The following is a 19,343-nucleotide window of genomic DNA, read 5'->3' on the forward strand; positions in this document are numbered from 1 at the left end:
TGCTGGTGGGATTGTAAAATGGTGCAGTTACTCTGGAAAGAGACTGGTAGTTCCTCAAAAACTTAAACAAAGAGTTACCATATGACCCAGCACTCCTTGGGTATATTCCACTCCTTGGAATATACCCAAGAGAAATGAAAACATACATCCACACATAAATGTGTACATGTTTATAGCAGCATTATTCATAATAGCCAAAAAGTAAAAATAACCCAAATATCCATCAACTGGTGAATGGATAAAATATGGTATATCCACACAATGGAATATCTATTCAGCAGTAAAAAGGAATAAAGTGCTGATACATGGTACAAGATGGATGAACCTTGAAAACATGGTAAGAAACGAGTCATAAAAGACCACATATTGTGTGATTCCATTTATAAAAAAGGTTAAAAATCACCAAATCCATACAGATGGAAAGTAGATCAGTAATTGTGAAGGGCTGGAGGGAGAAGGGAACAGAGAGCAACTGCTACAGGGTATAAGTTTCCTTTATGGAGTGATGAAGATGTTCTAAAGTGAACAGTGAGTGCTAAGGGATGCACAACTCTGTCAATATACTAAAAACCAGTTGTATACCTTAAATGGGTGAATTTTTTTAAAAATTTTTATTGAGTTAATGATAGGTTACAATCTTGTGAAATTTCAGTTGTACACTACTGTTTGTCAGTCGTGTAGTAGGTACACCCCTTCACCCTTTGTGCCCGCCCCCTAACCACCTTTCCCCCCGTTGCCACTAATCTGTTCTCTGTCTGCATTTTTAAATTCCTCATAGGAGTGGAGTCATACAGAGACTGGCCTTCTCTATGTGGCTTATTAAATGGGTGAATTTTTATAGCATAAAAGTGGAAGAGTTTACGCCAAGAGGAAGAGTTTGTTTTGCCAAACTCTGAAGTGGAAGAGTCTGGTTTGCCAAGGAGCTAAAATGGCCAGTCCCTGTGACTGGAATGTGGGGAGCAAGGGGAAGAGTGGCACAAAGGCTGGAGAAGCAGAATCACACAGATTCCCAGAACACACATTAAGAGCAATGCTAGGTCACTCAACAGTTTTGACCAGGCAAGTGATACATTCCAATTTACGCTTCAGAAAGATTACTCTGCCAGCTATGAGAAGAATGGAAGGGCACACAGAACTATCAGGAGTTACGGTAGCAGCCGAGGTGAGGTACAATGCCAGGAGCTAGGAGCGCAAGTTCTCACCTTGGTCAAGTAGTCATGGATATTGAGAGTAGCCAGCTTGGTAAGGTGCCCATTCAGACCCAGGGCCATGAGAAAGCCAGCATATTCGTTGGCTAACTCGGCATGCTTGGGCTTATTATAAACAATCCAAGCTGAGTCGATCTGGGAGGCGGGAGCTATCTTCAGGCCGGCAGCCACGCCATTGTGGAAGCTGGCCCAGCTTGTCATGTTGGGAGGCACATCAATGTTTCCACTGTTAAGGTCTACTGTTGTGTTCCGAGGAGGGGCCCGCCCTATTCAGGCAAATGAGATTTAAAATTGACAGAATAAAATTTCACAAAGCCAAAGTTGTTAAATTGACATTTTTGAGAAGAGATTATTTTTTCTACATTTGAAACCCTTAACCCCCTTGTACCTGGGATGATACCTATGTTACAATGAGTACTTAAATTTGTATACATGTGAATCAAACTTGATGCAAGGTAGAAAACTTCAATTGTTTAAAATAATTCATTGTGCTTTTTGTTAAAATACATGGAGCTACAAGATAACTAATACCAACTTAACTTTATACAGATCTGATTAGGATACCCACTGCTTTGAAATATTTCTTTCAAACAGCAGGAAGCTTATTAAAAAGTAAACTGAGGGGCCAGCCCTGTGGCCTAATTTAACCATGGGTGTACTCCACTTCGGTGGCGCAGGTTCAGACCCTGAGCAGGGACCTACACCACTCATTGGCGGCCATGCTGTGGTGGCCACCCATACACAAAGTAGAGGAAAACCAGCACAGATATTAGGTCAGGGTGAATCTTCCTCAAGTAAAAAGAGGAAGACTGGGATCAGATGTTAGCTCAGGGCAAATCTTCCTCAGCAAAACTTTAAAAAAGTAATAAAATAAAATGAAAACTATATCACAGTTAAATTATATGAATAATAAATCCCGACATGATTGATAACACTGAGGTTAGTTTCAAATATGCCATCCCATATTTTCCTCTAGACGTTAAGGAAAATTGACATTTTAAAAAAGAGACAAGGCCAGGGCCAGCCCAGTGGCACAGCGGTTAAGTTCACACGTTCCGCTTTGGTGGCCTGGGGTTCACCAGTTCAGATCCCAGATGTGCACACGGCACTGCATGGCAAGCCAAGCTGTAGCAGGCGTCCCACATATAAAGTAGAGGAAGATAGGCACGAATGTTAGCTCAGGGCCAGTATTCCTCAGCAAAAAGAGGAGGACTGACAGCAGATGTTAGCTCAAGGCTAATCTTCCTTAAAAAAAAAAAAAAGAGAGAGAGAGAAAAGACCCTTCACAATTTGCTCTATCTTTATCTCTTATCTATATATGCTCATCTCTCTCTCTATATATATTTTTGTTGTTGTTAGTGCCGTCGAGTCCATTCTGACTCCAAGCAATCCTATGTACAGCAAAGTCACACCCTGCCTGGTCTTTTTTGTGCCATCCACCCATCTTCTGGCACTATATCAGACAATGCTCTGCTGCTATTCATAGGGTTTTCATGGCCAATTTTTTTTGGAAGTGGGTGGCCAGGTCCTTCTTCCTCATCCATCTTAGTCTGGAAGCTCTAGTGAAACCTGCCCACCATGGGTGACCCTGCTGGTATTTCAAATACCAGTGGCCTAAGTTTCAGCATCACAGCAACAGGCAGCCACCACAGTATGACAACCGACAGACAGGTGGTGTGTTTCCTGACTGGGAAACAAACCCAGGCCACTGCAGTGAGAACACCGACTTAACCACAGGACCACCAGGGCTGGCTGTAGACACCTAATACCATGCTACTGTTAAAAACGTCAAACTGCCTTCAGAGATAGCTATATAAAAAGCATCACTTTACAGACTTGTGTTACTTAGTGAACCATAAAAGAGTATTTACTAAATTTAATTTTATGGTCAATTTATTTAAGAGCAATGTAAAGTAAATGTTCATGATGCTACACTCGCTTTGAATTCCTTTTCTTGAGTCTTTTGGTTTGATCTACACTGTGTACAGGCAAATACTGAATTCTTTTTTTTGAATTCTTTTTATACTTTTAATATTCTGTATTAACTCAAGTCATAGATGAACATTTAAAGTAAACATTCTAAATACCAAATAAAATTATACACTTCACTGTAAGGTTTGAAAATATGGTTTCAGAGAGTTCTGAAAGTCATGTATAATAAATTTTACATAGACACAGAGTATCTTATTTGTGGTGTGTACACACATATACACAAACACAAGCACAAAGTAAAATATGTTTGTTTTTACCACTTGCTTTTTGTACCTAAGAGCTAACTCAAATGCTGGTGCATGACAGTACCATACTGAGTGAGAAGTTCATGTGTTATATGTTTACTTTCTCAAAAAAGGCAGAGATTAGGGGCTGGCCACGTGGCCGAGTGGTTAAGTTCGTGCGCTTTGCTGAGGTGGCCCAAGATTTCACCAATTCAAATCACAGGTGCAGACATGGCACCATTCATCAGGCCATGCTGAGGTGGCGTCCCACGTACCACAACTAGAAGGACCCACAGCTAAAATATATAGAACTATGTACTGGGGAGCTTTGGGGAGAAAAAAGAAAAATAAAACCTTTAAAAAAACAAAAAAAAAAGGCAAAGATTAATAATGAAAAAACAAGTGTACTTTCTAAAACAACTCGTCATATGTAGATGAAATAATATTTACACACAAGAGAAAGTGAAAGCAAAAGCTAAAGCAACTTTTCTTCAATAAGAATAACAACATACAGAAGTACAGTAGGCCAGGGGCCGGCCCGGTGGTGTAGTGGTTAAATTCACATGCTCCACTTCGGTTGCCCAGGGTTCACAGGTTCGGATCCCAAGAGCAGCCCCATGTACCACTCATCAAGCCAAGCTGTGACGGCATCCCGTAAACAAAAGAGAGGAAGATGGACATTGATGTTAGCTCAGGGCTAATCTTTTCTTTTTTTTTTTTTTTTTTTTAAAGATTTTATTTTTCCTTTTTCTCCAAAGCCCCTCGGCACATAGTTGTGTATTTTTAGTTGTGGGTCCTTCTAGTTGTGGCATGTGGGATGCTGCCTCAGCGTGGCCTGATGAGCAGTGCCATGTCCGCGCCCAGGATTCGAACCAGTGAAACCCTGGGCTGACGAAGCGGAGCGAGTGAACTTAACCACTCGCCAGGGCCAGCCCCAGGGCTAATCTTCCTCAGCAAAGAGAAAGATTAGCAATGGATGTTAGCTCAGGGCCAATATCCTCACCAAAAAAAAAAAGTACCACAGGCCATATCAGTGCAAGTTAAGGAAATATTTTAAGAAAATATTTTTTCCTAAATTAGTTTAGTATTAAACAAGATAATCTTTTTGGGGGAGGGAGTCTACCAGAATGTCTAAAAGAATAAAACTTTGGATTAACATCATACCATTTTTTAATACCCACCCAAGCATCACTGCCCAGATTTAAGAGATTTTAACATTTGTCAGTTTTGCATAAGATTGTTCTCTTTTTAACCCAAACTTTTTATATGAAAACATTCAAATAGTTGAAAGCCTAATAAAATGAACACCTGTATACCATGCTCTCCATCAAGATTCAATCTTGCTATAGTTGCTTTATCTCTAAGAGAGAGAACAATTAAAATGTTGAAGGTAACTCTGCTTGCGGTGCCTCTCAATGAGATTAGGGCCCCAGAACAGCTGTGATATGGGAGCTGGCGGGGGGGGGGGGGGGGGGTAGGGGGGCAGGGGAGGATGTGTTCTTCACTCAGCTGATCTCACTTTCCACATGATGCAAAAAGCACCAGCTCTTTACAAATCTGAGCAGGACCCTGGATTTTTAATTTACATAACTTAAAATATTGTGGAATTATATTTGCATATATTACATACTATACATTACTGCATGCGTCATATACACACTGTGCACAAGTCTCACAAAATCACATATACTTTAAAGGATTTTCAATGATAATTTCAACTGTACACATCTGTCACCTTTAGAACACACTCAAATCAGCATCAGGTGGGACAGGCACTGCAAAATCCATGGTAATCAATAATACTGGGAAATGAGCACACTTCTATCTGGCAGAAGTAAAAACTTATGCAGCCAACCAGAAAGGCATTTGACAGTATGTTACATCAAAGCTTTTAAATATTGCTATCCTAAGAACTCTACTTCTAAGCAATTATCCTAAATAAAATGAATATATCTCAACATTTTGCTATGTTTATAATAGCAAAAAACGGTAATTTCCAACAATATCAGGTTGTTTATATAAACTGTATTCCATTAAATGAAATACTCTGGAGCAAATAAAAACAAAGCTGTTGATTAAAAATATGTGTACATAATACATACATACACATACATAATTGTATACATACATATGCTAGATATGGAAGGATGCTCACTATATGGTAAATTTTAAAAACAATTTCTAAAACAGATTTTTCTGATAATCAAATATAAAATTCTAAAATGGAGAAACAAAACTGGGAAATATATAAATCAAAATGTTAACACTGGTGAACTCTGACAAGTAGGACTTGCTATAAGTGACTGTTTTTTTCTCCTTTTGCTTAGTATATTTTCTAGTTTTTGTACAAAATCATATATTCATAATAAGACATAACAAGACATTTTAAGACTAAATATTTTTACATATTACACTTTAAGATTATTTAAAAGTTCAATAATCTCACTATTATCAATATCTTTCTAAACTTTCCTAAGTTGCTTTTTATATCTTGAAAAGGTCTCATTAAAAGCAAAAACCGGTAATTGGGTACATTCTATTTCCCTCAATGTTTAGTTTGATTTGGCTATTTGGGCTTTGATAACTGCTACAGTAGCTATTAACAATATTTAAAATCACTGGGGATAGAAAGAACATTTATTTGGTTTTAACTAAAATATTTCAAAAGAACTCCACTAAATATACACACAATCATTTTCCTTTCTCTTTGAGCCCAGAATTTTTAACATACCAGTCAGATTCAATTTAGGAATAGGCAACGGTTCCGTTGGAACAGGATGGTATGAAAACAAGGTAAACATTCCTCGTCCTACGGGAAGGGCCATAGTTCGCTGACACAACTGGAGCAATCTATAATTACAATTAAAACGTGAAAAAATTTTAAGCAAAACATAAATGGAATGGAATCGGTAGGCAAGTATTTCAAAAGAAGGAATGGTTCTAAGAAGTCACATCAAAGCAAACCCATAGAAAGATGTGGATGAATCATCTAACACAGTTATGCTCATTTTAATACTCTTGTTCCAATTAGAAACTCTAAGAGGGAGACACATTTCCTTTCTTCTGTCTCATGTTTGCTTTGATGAAAACCAGCTGGTCTATAAACCAAGCCTACTCTCCCTAGGTATCCAAAAAGAGAAACCAAAAATTCCACTCTAACTGATGCTAACCCTCCCAAAGGAAATTTCTACTTTTTGGGTTTCCTCATCGTGTTACTTTCAGCCTAGCTGCCCTCAGTACGCTGGGATGCTTCTCCTATGCTTTTTGGCAATACAGCCTCAGGAGAGGCAGCTCTGTGGCCTGTACACAAGGAAGGAAAGGGAGTCCCTAAACTGAAGGTCAGTGGACTTTAGTGTCTCCAGGGAAATACAGACTTAGTTTCACTTACATGAAGGCTAGGATTTATAGAACTAATAGCACTACATATCAGTTATGTTCAAAGTTAAAATGCTTCTACAGGCTATACTTTGAAACTGACACATTACTCTTTCACTTGTTTCTATGTTAAAATAAATCACACTCCACACAGCTGCTTAAAACAAAATCAAACAAATTGTTGAAGTAGGAGCACTTATAACCAGGAAACTCTTAACACAAGTTATATTTAAAGACACAGAAATATCCCTTCAGAGGCTAACATTTTCTCTGCAGACAACGCTATTGACAAACATGCTCTCTCCCTAAATATACATACATATAGCTGCTTTTCTAGTTCTTTAGGGAGGAAAATTCTGCTGTCCTAAGATTCTTTGGGAACACTCACTCATGCTAATCTAGAATTAGGCAAATTCAAGGCCGGGAAGCTATATCCCATAGAATTTTTTAGCAGAAACCTTACACATAATCCATAAAATTATAATAGTGAAAACAGTAATAGTGTATCTCTTCCATTTAAGATGCCACTAAGTATAAGATGCATTATTTCATGAGGTACAAAGAAAGAAAAAAAATTGCCAATTAAACTCTAACACCTACTAACTGAAAAACATATTCTGATTTCAGAGATATTAAAAAGTAAAAAAAAAAATAGCATCACAGTCAATGAACTCTGTTAATAATGGTTGACTGCACTGAGCTTTACTATGTACTGGCTAGGGTACTACATAGAAATAACTCAGCGATAAAAAGAGCAACTCTATGTCATATGAATACAACACTCCTGCCTATTCTTACAGTTGAGGCAACTGAGACAGGAAGAGGGTAAGTAACTCATCCAAAGTCAGCCAGCAGACAGTGGCCAAGCTTGGCTCCAGAGCCCATGTCATAACTACTATGCTCTCATCCGAATTCCCCATCACTCCATCTCCTCATTTACAGGTGACTAATACCTGGGTACATATGGAGAGGAACAGTGATGGGGAGACTAGGACTAACTCAGTTCTTCATCAGGCTGGGGCTAAGTGTGGCCAGTCCTTCCCCTTGAAGCAGTACCACTGTAAGTAAAGTACGGAGAACCAGAGAATAGTGGCAGAAAAATGACAGGTGAGAGAGACAAGGCAAAATACAAAGACAGGAGAGAACTTTAAAATATAAGTTGAACTGTCCCAAAGCAACAGTTCTGGAATGTCCCAGGCACATGACTTTGGTTACTACTGAGTCTTAGAATTCATCAAGGGATATACTATGTTAGAGGACGGCAGGAAAGAAGGCTTATACAGTATTACCTATCACATCCAAAAAAGAAAAAATACTGGTATAAGTTTAAACTACACTTAAAAAAAAAAACAACAAAACACCTCAAAATATTTTCCTGATCGAGATAGAGAAGAATGAGTTCACTGTTTTGCTTTATTTGTAAATTCTTAACTACAAGCACAATGGTTTCAGTTTCACCTTTTCTAAACAGCATACAGCTGAAACACAACACTTACGTCACCAAATACCAAAATGTGTTGAAACATGTATGGTTTACCGAGGTTGGATAAAAACTTAAAATACAAAGTACTTTAAGGTATCTTTTTATGGTGTTTTGCATTTAAAAAACTCTGCCAAGAGATAACGACGTGTTCTCCTTTACCTGTTTTCTTTCTCCTCAATGAACTCGTGGTCACTGAGTTCTGGGTACTGCACTACATTGACACGGACAGGATGCGCACTTTGAAGAAGCCTTCGCACATCCTGCACCCTTAGATCTTCACTCCATATTAACGACATAACCTCCTGATTCATGTCATTCATGCCATCATCTTCCTCCTCAGTTTCTGTTCCTGAAGGAACATCTGATGAGAGCACCTGAGTAACAGACTTGGCTGTAATAATAATTTAAAAACCAGTCCACACGCACTTATTGAACATGAGGATATATAGGATGATGTACCGAGACTATATCAGTACAGAGAAAATACGTATTCCAAACCAGGGCTGACTGGGTTCCCAACGTATACTGGGACTGTAACCTAGAAATCTTTTTTAAAAGTACAATTATATTGCCCACTTGGGAAAATTCTTTATTGAGTCAAGGGAAAAGGTTTAAATTTAGGACAATAGTCAGGAGGCTGATTACATTGGAGAAACATTCTAAAGAAACCATAAAAATCTAACTGTATCTTAAACATCTCGAAAAGGAAATGACTTCATGCAATATGAATTCTAGTTCCTATTGCAAGTAGAATATGAACCCCCCCTTCCTATTACTGAAGAACCCACACTAATTTAAATATTATCTCTGATTAATATAAGCAGAAGAAAACAACCTGAAAGGATATACAACAAGGGCTGGAGGAAGGTGGACAATACTTCCTTACTCTAGTACTTTAAATAGAATGGCTAATGGTTGGTTTTCACTTTTTTTTAATAAGTATGTTCCAAATACAAATCCTTGAAAGAGATTTGAGTACAGCAAAACAAGTGGGGAAGATTAATTCCTTGATTATCATTCGGTCCTCAGACGCTCAGCATGTGTTTTAATATAAGCCTTCCCAGTCCAAGTAATTCAATCAGACTCAAACACACGAGAATAGCATGAAATCTTCTCACTTTCTCCCAAAAAGAGTTTTATACTCCTTTAAGAAAAGATTAAGCACTCCTAGTTAGAACACTAAAGTTCTGCAACATTTAATGTGGAAGTAACATTAGCCTGAAAATAATAATGGCAAATAGAACTAAGATAATCGCTTAGTTCATAAAAAGAATGATTCCTATGGAATATCTAATTTTAAAGGACACTATATTCTAATGGGTGAGTTAGCTATAAAATACAGACTCAAAGAGCTGAAAAATTGAATTTACATGAGATTAGCCATAAAATATAGCCTCAAATAACTGAATAAATTGAATTCAGACAGAATTACTTAAAATGACATTTAAATACAGATGAATGATTATTAATACCATTTGGTTTTAGTGCTAATGATGTTAAATTGCTCCCACTCATAGTAACAAAAGAGGTCTAAATGCTAAAACCTTATCTTGGTCAAGGAAAGGATAACCACATTATTAGCAAAAAAAACTTGGTTTTCTGTTTAAAACAGGACAAACACTAATTCAACTAAGAGTTGTCATTTAAGTGCAGATTAAAAGAGAGATGAGCTGAGACAACCCTGCTGGAGATCAGATCCCCATGGAAACTGCTTCTGTCGTGGATCCTTTAGGCAACTCTGATCTTAGGAAAAAATTTTGACAGAGGCTCTGAAGAAGCATTAAATAGCCTAAGACCTAAACATTAGAAACAGTTACAATGCACAAATTACTATGTGTTGGTTCAAAAGCTAATAAAAAATAGCTAAATTTGCAGTTTTCTCAGAGACATAAACAAAGTAGGAGAGACACCAGGAGTGGAACAACCATCCCTGAATCCTCCCTGATCCTCAGGGCAATGCAATGCTACCGTTCATTTTTTTTTTAAGTTAATTGGAATTCTAGAATAAGATTTAAAAGTTCCATTTTTAAGTAAGTTTTAAAAGAGGCTAATTTTAAAAGGAGAGAGAATTGTAGAGTAATGACATATTTCACTTTCTATTTGTAGGCTTCTTAGAACCCAGTCTTAAAAAAAAAAGCAGATCTGAAGACTGACGAAGGACAGTATTTCAGGTGGGACAACTTGAGTGCCTGCCCTTACCAAAAAATCCTTTTCCTGGGGCTTCAGTTTTATGTAATTAAATAAATATATTTACACCTATGTAAAGGTTAAATTCAAAAAATTCAACACATCACAAAAGTATGAAAGAGAAAATGGTTATATATTAACTATTCAGATTCAGGATATATGTGCTCTCCCTTGTTCTAGATGATAATTACAAAATAGTTAACCACCAATACGATACAAGCAGGGAATCAATCACGGCAGTTGCTCTACTGGCTCAGCACTTGTCCTGACTCAAGGCAAAGAAAGATCTGGCAAGACAGAGCATTCACAAAGTCTCCTGTTCCCACGTTCAATTTACAATTGAAAAGATCTGTCCAATTATAAACCCCATCTTGCATATAATATAAAAGACAATCAGATATACACACTTGCAAAAAGATTCAAAGGAAAATGAAAAACATTTCTACTTGGATTTTATTGAAGCTAAAACTGAACTTTGAACTTTCTACGTTGACACTCACAGATTTCCCTTTAGGTAAGTTTCCTTCGCAGGCCTGCTTGGAAAGATCTTGACGTCCAATCAAGAGACAGACAGCTTCTGGCCAGTCTGAAGCAGGCTGCTCGCGACAGTGATAAATTGCATCTCTGATGGGAAGAGCAATTCCGAAGGGAAGAGTTTCCAAGTCTCTTAAAGTGAAACCTTATGGCGAAATGAAGGGAGAAAATTTTTCATTTAGACTTACCACTGTCCTAATTATACTTCCACTGAAATTAGTAAAATCTATCCTGACAAGTAAGAAAGAACTTTGTTTCATTCATCTTACTACTAGACTAGCATGTTGACATCAGGGATTGGTATAAAAGGTCTCTTTAAAGAACTCCTAAAATCCTTAAGAAAAAGACAATCAAATTGGAAAAACACAAAGGACAGACAGATATTTTCCAAAGAGGAAACACAAATGGTCAACAAGGATATAAAAATATGCACTATACAATGAGTGATCAGGGAAATGCAAGTTAAAAGCACTTAGAAATATAATTTCACACTCACTTGACAGACAAATATTGGGGTCAATCAACACCAACTGTTAGCAACTCTGCAGGGCAAGATTAATTCTCAGCCACAGTTAGTGGTGGCACAAACTGGTCAACTATTTTGGGAAACATCTGGCATGTACAGACAGATCCACCCCTATGGTCCATCAACAGCCATACAGAAGAATCTTGTGCACATGTGCACCAGGACACAAGCATTAAAATATTCATCAGCAATGTTGTTTCATTACGGCAAAAAAAGGGAAGGGAGGAAACAGAATAACTGTAATCATCAATAGAATGGATATATAAGTTGTGATATAGTCAAACAATGGGTTTTATAGCAGAGAAAATGAATGACCTACTGCTACATAAGTCAGTATGGAAGAACCTTTAAAAAGTAACATTGAGTGAAGGAAATAAAACATATTTACATCTACGTCCCTTTACATACAAGTTCAAAAACAGACAATACTAAGCAAAATATAAAGATGATAAAACTACAAAAAAAAAACAACAGAAAGTAATACAAAATTTAGGTAGGGGTGTGTGGGAAGAGGATACCATGCAGGAGTAGATACACAATCGCCCTCTACTACACTATTAATGTTCTCAAGAAATACAACAGATGCTAGTGCAGGGCCAATCTTCCACAGAAACAAAACAAAACAAAAAATTTGAACACATATATTTGGGGTCGGTCCCATGGCCAAGTGGTTAAGTTCACGTGCTCCACTTTAGCGGCACAGGGTTTCACCAGTTCAGATCCTGGGCATGGACCTAGCATCACTCATCCAGCCATGCTGAGGCAGCATCCGACATAGCAGAGCTAGAAGGACCTATAACTAGAATATACAACTACGTACTGAGGGCCATTGGGGAGAAGAAGAAGATATTGGCAACAGATGTTGGCTCAGGGCCAATCTTAAAAAAAGAAATGAAAGAAGAGAAATTACAATGGATACCACAGAAATACAAAATAGTATAAGAGAATACCATAAAAAGCTATATGCCAAAAAATTGGACAATCTAGAAGAAATAGATAAATTTACTTAGATTCTTACAACCTCCCAAAGCTGATCTAAGAAGAAACAGATAATTTGAAAAGACCAATCACAAGTAAAGAGATTGAAACAATAATTAAAAACCTCCCAAAAAATAAAAGTCCAGGACCAGATGGCTTTCCTGGAGAATTCTATCAAACATTCAAAGAAGATTTAATACCTATCCTTCTCAAACTATTCCAAAAAACTGAGGAAGATGGAGCACTTCTTAACATATTCTATGAGGTCAACATCAGCCTGATACCAAAGCCTGACAAGGACAACACAAAAAAACAAAACTACAGCCCAATATCGCTGATGAACATAGATGCAAAAATCTTAAAGAAAATATTGGCAACCTGAATACAGCAATACATTAAAAAGATAATGCAACATGATAAAGTGGGATTTATACAAGGGACACAGGGATGGTTCAACATCCACAAGTCAATCAATGTGATACATCACATTAACCAAATAAGGAATAAAAACCACATGATCATCTCAATAGATGCAAAGAAAGCATTTGACAAGATCCAACATCCATCTATGATAAAATCTCCTAACAAAATGGCAATAGAAGGAAAGCACCTCAACATAATAAAGGCCATATATGACAAACCCACAGCCAACATGATGCTCAATGGGGAAAAACTGAAAGCCATCCCTCTGAGAACAGGAACAAGACAACAGTGCCCACTCTCATCACTCTTATTCAACATAGTACTACAGATTTTGGCTAGAGCAATTAGGCAAGAAAAATAAAAGGAATTCAAACAGGAAATGAAGAAGTGAAACTCTGCAGACAACATGATTTTATATATAGAAAACCCAAAAGAATCCATCAGGAAACTATTAGAAGTAAGCAAGTACGGTAAAATTGAAGGGTACAAAATCAACATGCAAAAATCAGTTGCATTTCTATACTCTAATAATGAACTAACAGAAAGAGAACTCAAGAATACAATCCCATTTACCATCGCAACAAAAAGAATAAAATATCTAGGAATAAATTTAAACAAAGAGATGAAAGACTATACACTGACAACTATAAGACATTACTGAAAGAAATCGATAACATAAAGAAATAGAAAGATATTCCATGCATATTGATCAGAATAAACATAGTTAAAATGTCCATACTACCCAAAGCAATCTACAGATTCAATGCAATCCCAATCATAACTCCAATGACATTCTTCACAGAAATAGAACAAAGAATCCTAAAATTCATATGGGGCAACAAAAGACCCCGAATAACTAAAGCAATCCTGAGAAAAAAGAACAAAGCCGGAAGCATCACAATCTCTAACTTCAAAATGTACTACAAAGCTATAGTCATCAAAACAGCATGGCACTGGTACAAAAACAGGCACACAGATCAATGGAACAGAATTGAAAGCCAGAAATAAATCCACACATCTACAGACAAGTAATCTTCAACAAAGATGCTAAGAATATACAATGGAGAAAAGAAAGTCTCTTCAATAAATGGTGTTGGGAAAACTGGACACCCACATGCAAAAGAATGAAAGTAGACCATTATCTTATGCTGTACACAAAAATAAACTCAAAATGGATCAAAGACTTGAAGGTAAGACCCGAAACCAGAGAACTTCTGCAAGAAAATACAGGTAGTACACTCTTTGACATCAGTCTTAAAATGGATCTTTTCAAATACCATGTCTTCTTGGACAAGGGAAACAAAAGAAACAATAAACAAGTGGGACTTCATCAGACTAAGGAGCTTTTGCAAGGCAAATGAAACCAAGATCAAAACAAAAAGACAACCCATCAATTAGGAGAAAATATTTGCAAATCATATATCCAACAAGGAGTTAATCTCCATAATATATAAAGAACTCACACAACTGAACAACAAAAAAACAAAAACCTGATCAAAAAATAGGCAGAGGAGATGAACAGACATTTTTCCAAAGAAGATATACAGACGGCCATTAGGCACATGAAAAGATGTTCAACATCGCTAATCATCAGGGAAATGTAAATCAAAACTACAATGAGCTATCACTTCATACCTGTTAAAAGGGCTATAATCACCAAGACAAAAAATAACAAATGTTGGAGAGGTTGTGGAGAAAAGGGAACCCTCATACACTGCTGGTGGGAAAGCAAAGTGGTGCAGCCACTATGGAAAACAGTATGGAGAGCTCTCAAAAAACTAAAAATAGAAGTACTATACGACCCAGCTATCCCACTACTGGGTATCTATCCAAAGAACATGAAATCAACAATTCAAAGAGACTTACATACCCTATGTTCACTTCAGCATTATTCACAATAACCAAGACATGGAAGCAAGCCAACTGCCCATCGACTGATGATTGGATAAAGAAGATGTGATATATATATCCAATGTAAAACTATTCAGCCTTAAAAAAAGACAAAATCGTCCCATTCACAACAATATGGATGGACCTTGAGGGTACTATGTTAAGTGAAATAAGTCAGACAGAGAAAGACAAATTCTATATGATTTCACTTATATGTGGAAGATAAACAAACATACGAAGAGAACACTTCAGTGGTTACTAGGCGGACGGGGGCTGAGGGATGGGCACAAAAGATGGAGGAGAATACTTATATTGTGACAGATAAATAATGTACAACTGAAATTTCACAACGTTGTAAACTATTATGACCTCAATAAAAAATTAAATAAAAATAAAAATAAATAAACCTAGGAGCACGGGCTTTGGGAACAGAGAACTCTTTTCCTTCTCTTTTCCTCTTCCTGGCTGAATCTTCATCTTGGTGCCTAAGATCCCTGGCCTATATCCTTCAAAAGCATACCCTGAAATGTTTATACAATTTCTTTTAGATCTTGCCAGAAATACTCACTTCTGATATCTGAGTATTACAACGGCTTCAAGTTTGAATGAGTAGTGATCAGAGTACTCTATTCTGAGGCTAGTCCACATAGCCACAGCCTTGTCTGGTCTAAGATAAATGGCAAATAAAGATTTCTTACCCACTGAGAGATAAAAAACTGGTACCCCACATATTATTACATGGAGGCTGTGCGATTGTCAAGTAAAGGAAGTGTGGCTTGATGGGCCATAATCTACCCTTTCATAGTGCAAGACCCCCTTTTCAGGCCTCCCAGTTCTAGTTAGCATTGAGGAAGCAGGGCCTAGTCAGGAAAGAGGTGTCCAGGGAAAGCAGGGGTTTCTCAAGGGCATTTCAAAAGCATATAAAAAGTAACAAAGACTACCTTACCAACATTAGTCATCCAGACAACTAATCTTTCAGCTAGACTAGAAACTGATGTAGCATGTCTGAAACTAAACCTGTAAGAGAATAAGAAGATATTAAACAGAACAGTAAAACACACTAGTGTTTTATATTCCTAATATAAAAGCACAATCTGAATAAAAGTTACCTGTTTTCCTCTTGTTCTGTTTGAGACTGTTGGGGGGCTAAAAGACAATAAAATGAAACTTTATTTTGATGCTTATCCTAGTAAAGAAAACACATCACACACAGGAGACATTTGGAAATAAAAATTCATTGACAAACAACTCCTAAAAAATAATAAAATAAGCAGTACTCAGGCAGACAGGAAAGTCTAACTTTCCTGAGGCTAAAATAGTCTTTTTAGGCATACCGAAAATACAAACTTAAGATTTTTAAGTAATCCTGGTCTGATAATCAGTTGTGCAAAACTGCAACAGTGCAAGATGCTGCCTCTAAAATGGGGCAACACACGGCCCCTAAAGCAAACACTTACAAAATTTTTACTTTTTTATTTCAACTGTGACATCGACATTTATAAAAATTTGTTTTGGGAAGTCTAACATTACGTTGACTTACCTATAGTTATTTTAGATAAATACTGTGAGGATTCTTCAGAAACAGAGCTCTCATCACCAAGTATGTAGAGTGCAATACTCTGCATAAGGAGAAAATTAACATATTTTTAAATGACTGAGGTATAATTACATATAGGAAAATTTATCCATTTCAGGCGTACAGCTCTGAATTTTGACAAATGTTATACAATCCTATAACCACTACCGCAATCATGATACAGAACACTCCCATCACACAAAAAGTTCCTTTGTACCCTGTGTGGTCAATCCGCTCCTTCTACACTCAGCACGGAAACAACTTGCCTGTTCTCTCTCCCTGTAGCGTGATCTATTCTACAATGTCACGTAAATGGAAGCACAGAACACGTAGTCTTCTGTGTCTTACCTCTTTAACTCAGCATACCTTTGAAACTCATCACATCACTGCACGTATTAGTAGTTGTTTCCTTCTACTGCTGAGTAGTCCATTATACACATGTGCTAAACTTTGTTTACCTACTCATAAACTGATGGACGTTTGGAATGTATTCAGTTTGTGGCAATTATGAGTAAAGTTGCTACAAACATTCACATATAGGTCTTTGTGTGTGTATATGTTTTCATTTCTCTTTAGTAAATATCAAGGAGTAGGACTGCTTTGTCTTATGGTAAGTATATGTTTAACATTGTAAGAACTTTATCAAAGTGTTATGCCATTTTTACAATCCCACCAGAAACATATGAGAGTTTCAGTTGCTCCATATCCTCATCAAAACTTTTTTGAGTTTTTAGTCATCCCAATAGGTGTCTAGTAAAAGCTCACTGTGGCTTTAACAAGCTTTTAAACTATCATGTTCATTTACAAACAATACTAAAAACATTTACAAACCAATTACTTGACTCAGGGTCATCTGCTAAAGTAGGGTAATTATTTTAAAGAGAGAGTCTTATCACCAAAGACGTATTTTAAAAATGTTAACTGCCTCAAACCAATCTTGGAAATAGGTGGGATTAACCACCAGGCTAAAACATCTTTATTTACTAAATATCTCTATGTCCTCACCCTAAGCCCCAAAGAGCTGTAGTGGTATTTGCTTGAGGAGGAAAAAAGACATAAATAAGACAAAGAGAAAATATATTAAACTTCAGAGAGTTTAAAATACTTTGCATATGACACAAATGCAAAAGTCTATTTTTCATCTCAAGTTTTTTAGCTATAAATTACATGATTCAAAACCAACTCAGTAATAGATACAATCAGGTCTATCTTTCTACTAAATGAGAAAATGTACATAAAGTTCCTTCAAGACAACAGGTCACCAATAAAAGATTTCTTCCTTACTTTCCTTTCGCTCATTTCAAAAGACAGCAAAAAGATATTATCTCTTACACAAGTGACTCAACAGTGATGAGCCACTAATAAACTCAAAAGGCCTGATACAGGTTGCTGCAAATGTCTCGTTAGCTAAATATCACCTCAAAAACAATTAAAATCCAATAAAACTCAGAATGACGAAACAAAAACCTATGAGAAAGGGCTTCTGTTTCCAACAATTTGGTGAAGTATTATTGACCAACCCTCCCACAAAGAATTAAACAAGCTACATAAAATATTTTTTTAAATATTTTTGTGAGGGGCCAGCCCGGTGGCATAGGGGTTAAGTTTGAGTGCTCCACTTCAGCGGCCCGTGGTTTGTAGGTTCCAATCCCAGACTCGGACCTAGCACCACTGGTCAAGCCATGCTGTGGCGGCATCCCACACGAAATAGAGGAAGACTGGCACAGATGTTAGCTCAGTGACAATCTTCCTTAAGCAAAAAGAGGAATATTGGCAGCAGATGTTAGCACGGGGCCAATCTTTCTCAAAAAAAAAAAATTTGTAAGTACATTGGTGAGGTGGCAAGTTATAAAGGAATACTGGGAGGATAAAAAGTAAACAAAGGAGAAAGCCCAGAGGTCAACTGAGCACTGAAGACAGTTTCACTGAGAGACAACCTATGGAATGGGAAAAAATATTTGTAAACCATATATCTGATAAGGGATTAATAGTTAGAGGATATAAAAACAACTAAAACTCAACAATTAAAAAAACAACTCAATTCAAAAATGGGCAAAGAACTTCAATAGATATTTTTTCATATAAATGGCCAATAAATAGATGAGAAGATGCTCAACATCCCCAATCATTAGGGGAATGCAAATCAAAACCACAATGAGATATCACACTTCACACCTACTAGGATGACTGTAATTTTTTTTTCAAAGGAAACTAGCAAGTGTTGACAAGGATGTAGAGAAACTGGAACCCTTGTCCAGTGCTGGTAAGAATGTAAAATGGTGCAGCTGCTGTGGAAAACAGTTTAAGAAGTTCTTCAAAAAGTTAAACACAGAACTATGATATTCCTCAGCAATTCCGTTCCCAGGTATAAATGCAAGAGAACAGAAAGCAAGTTGTGCACCCATGTTCATAGCAGCATTATTCACAGTAGCCAAAAGGGAGAAACAACTCAATGTCCATTAACAGATGAACAGATAAACAAAATGTGGTAATCCATACAATGGAATATTCTTCAGCCTTAAAAAAGAATGAAATTTAGACGCGGGCTAAGGCACAGATGCACCTTGAAAACATTACAATAAGCGAAATAAGTCAAACACAGAAGAACAGATATCGTACAATTCCACTAATATGAGATACCTAGAATAGGCAAATTCAAAGAGACAGAAGGAAAAACAGAGGCTATCGGGCTGGAGGGGAGGGGGAGTGGGGAATCACTGTTTAATAGGTACAAAGTTCACCTTGGGGATGACGAAAAAGTTTTGGGTATAGATAGTAATGATGGTTACACAACATTGTGAACTTATTTAATAGCACTGAATCGTATACTTAAAAATAGTTAAGATAAATATTACATTACGTATATTTTACTAGGATTTTGAAAAAAAGCAGAATCACTATTCTGTGTGTCTGTTTCAAAGACACAGAAGGCTCTGAGCCTTTCTCA

The 19,343-nt window shown here is 36.9% G+C and overlaps 1 protein-coding gene across 5 annotated transcripts in view; it reads right to left on the bottom strand.

Annotated features, from left to right (window-relative positions):
- Positions 1–19,343, bottom strand: part of ANAPC1 (anaphase promoting complex subunit 1) — a 109,440-nt gene that overhangs the window by 51,858 nt on the left and 38,239 nt on the right. For all 5 annotated transcript variants that reach the window (XM_070511759.1, XM_070511757.1, XM_070511760.1 and 2 more), the window contains 7 exons: positions 16,361–16,439; positions 15,930–15,966; positions 15,767–15,837; positions 10,970–11,148; positions 8,442–8,656; positions 6,156–6,274; positions 1,203–1,474 (listed from right to left, as the gene is read on the bottom strand). In XM_070511759.1, the coding sequence (XP_070367860.1) occupies positions 1,203–1,474; positions 6,156–6,274; positions 8,442–8,656; positions 10,970–11,148; positions 15,767–15,837; positions 15,930–15,966; positions 16,361–16,439 (972 nt within the window). The remainder of the gene's footprint in view (positions 1–1,202; positions 1,475–6,155; positions 6,275–8,441; positions 8,657–10,969; positions 11,149–15,766; positions 15,838–15,929; positions 15,967–16,360; positions 16,440–19,343) is intronic.

This window comes from Equus asinus, chromosome 6 (assembly GCF_041296235.1).
Source record: "Equus asinus isolate D_3611 breed Donkey chromosome 6, EquAss-T2T_v2, whole genome shotgun sequence".
NCBI lineage: Eukaryota > Metazoa > Chordata > Mammalia > Perissodactyla > Equidae > Equus > Equus asinus.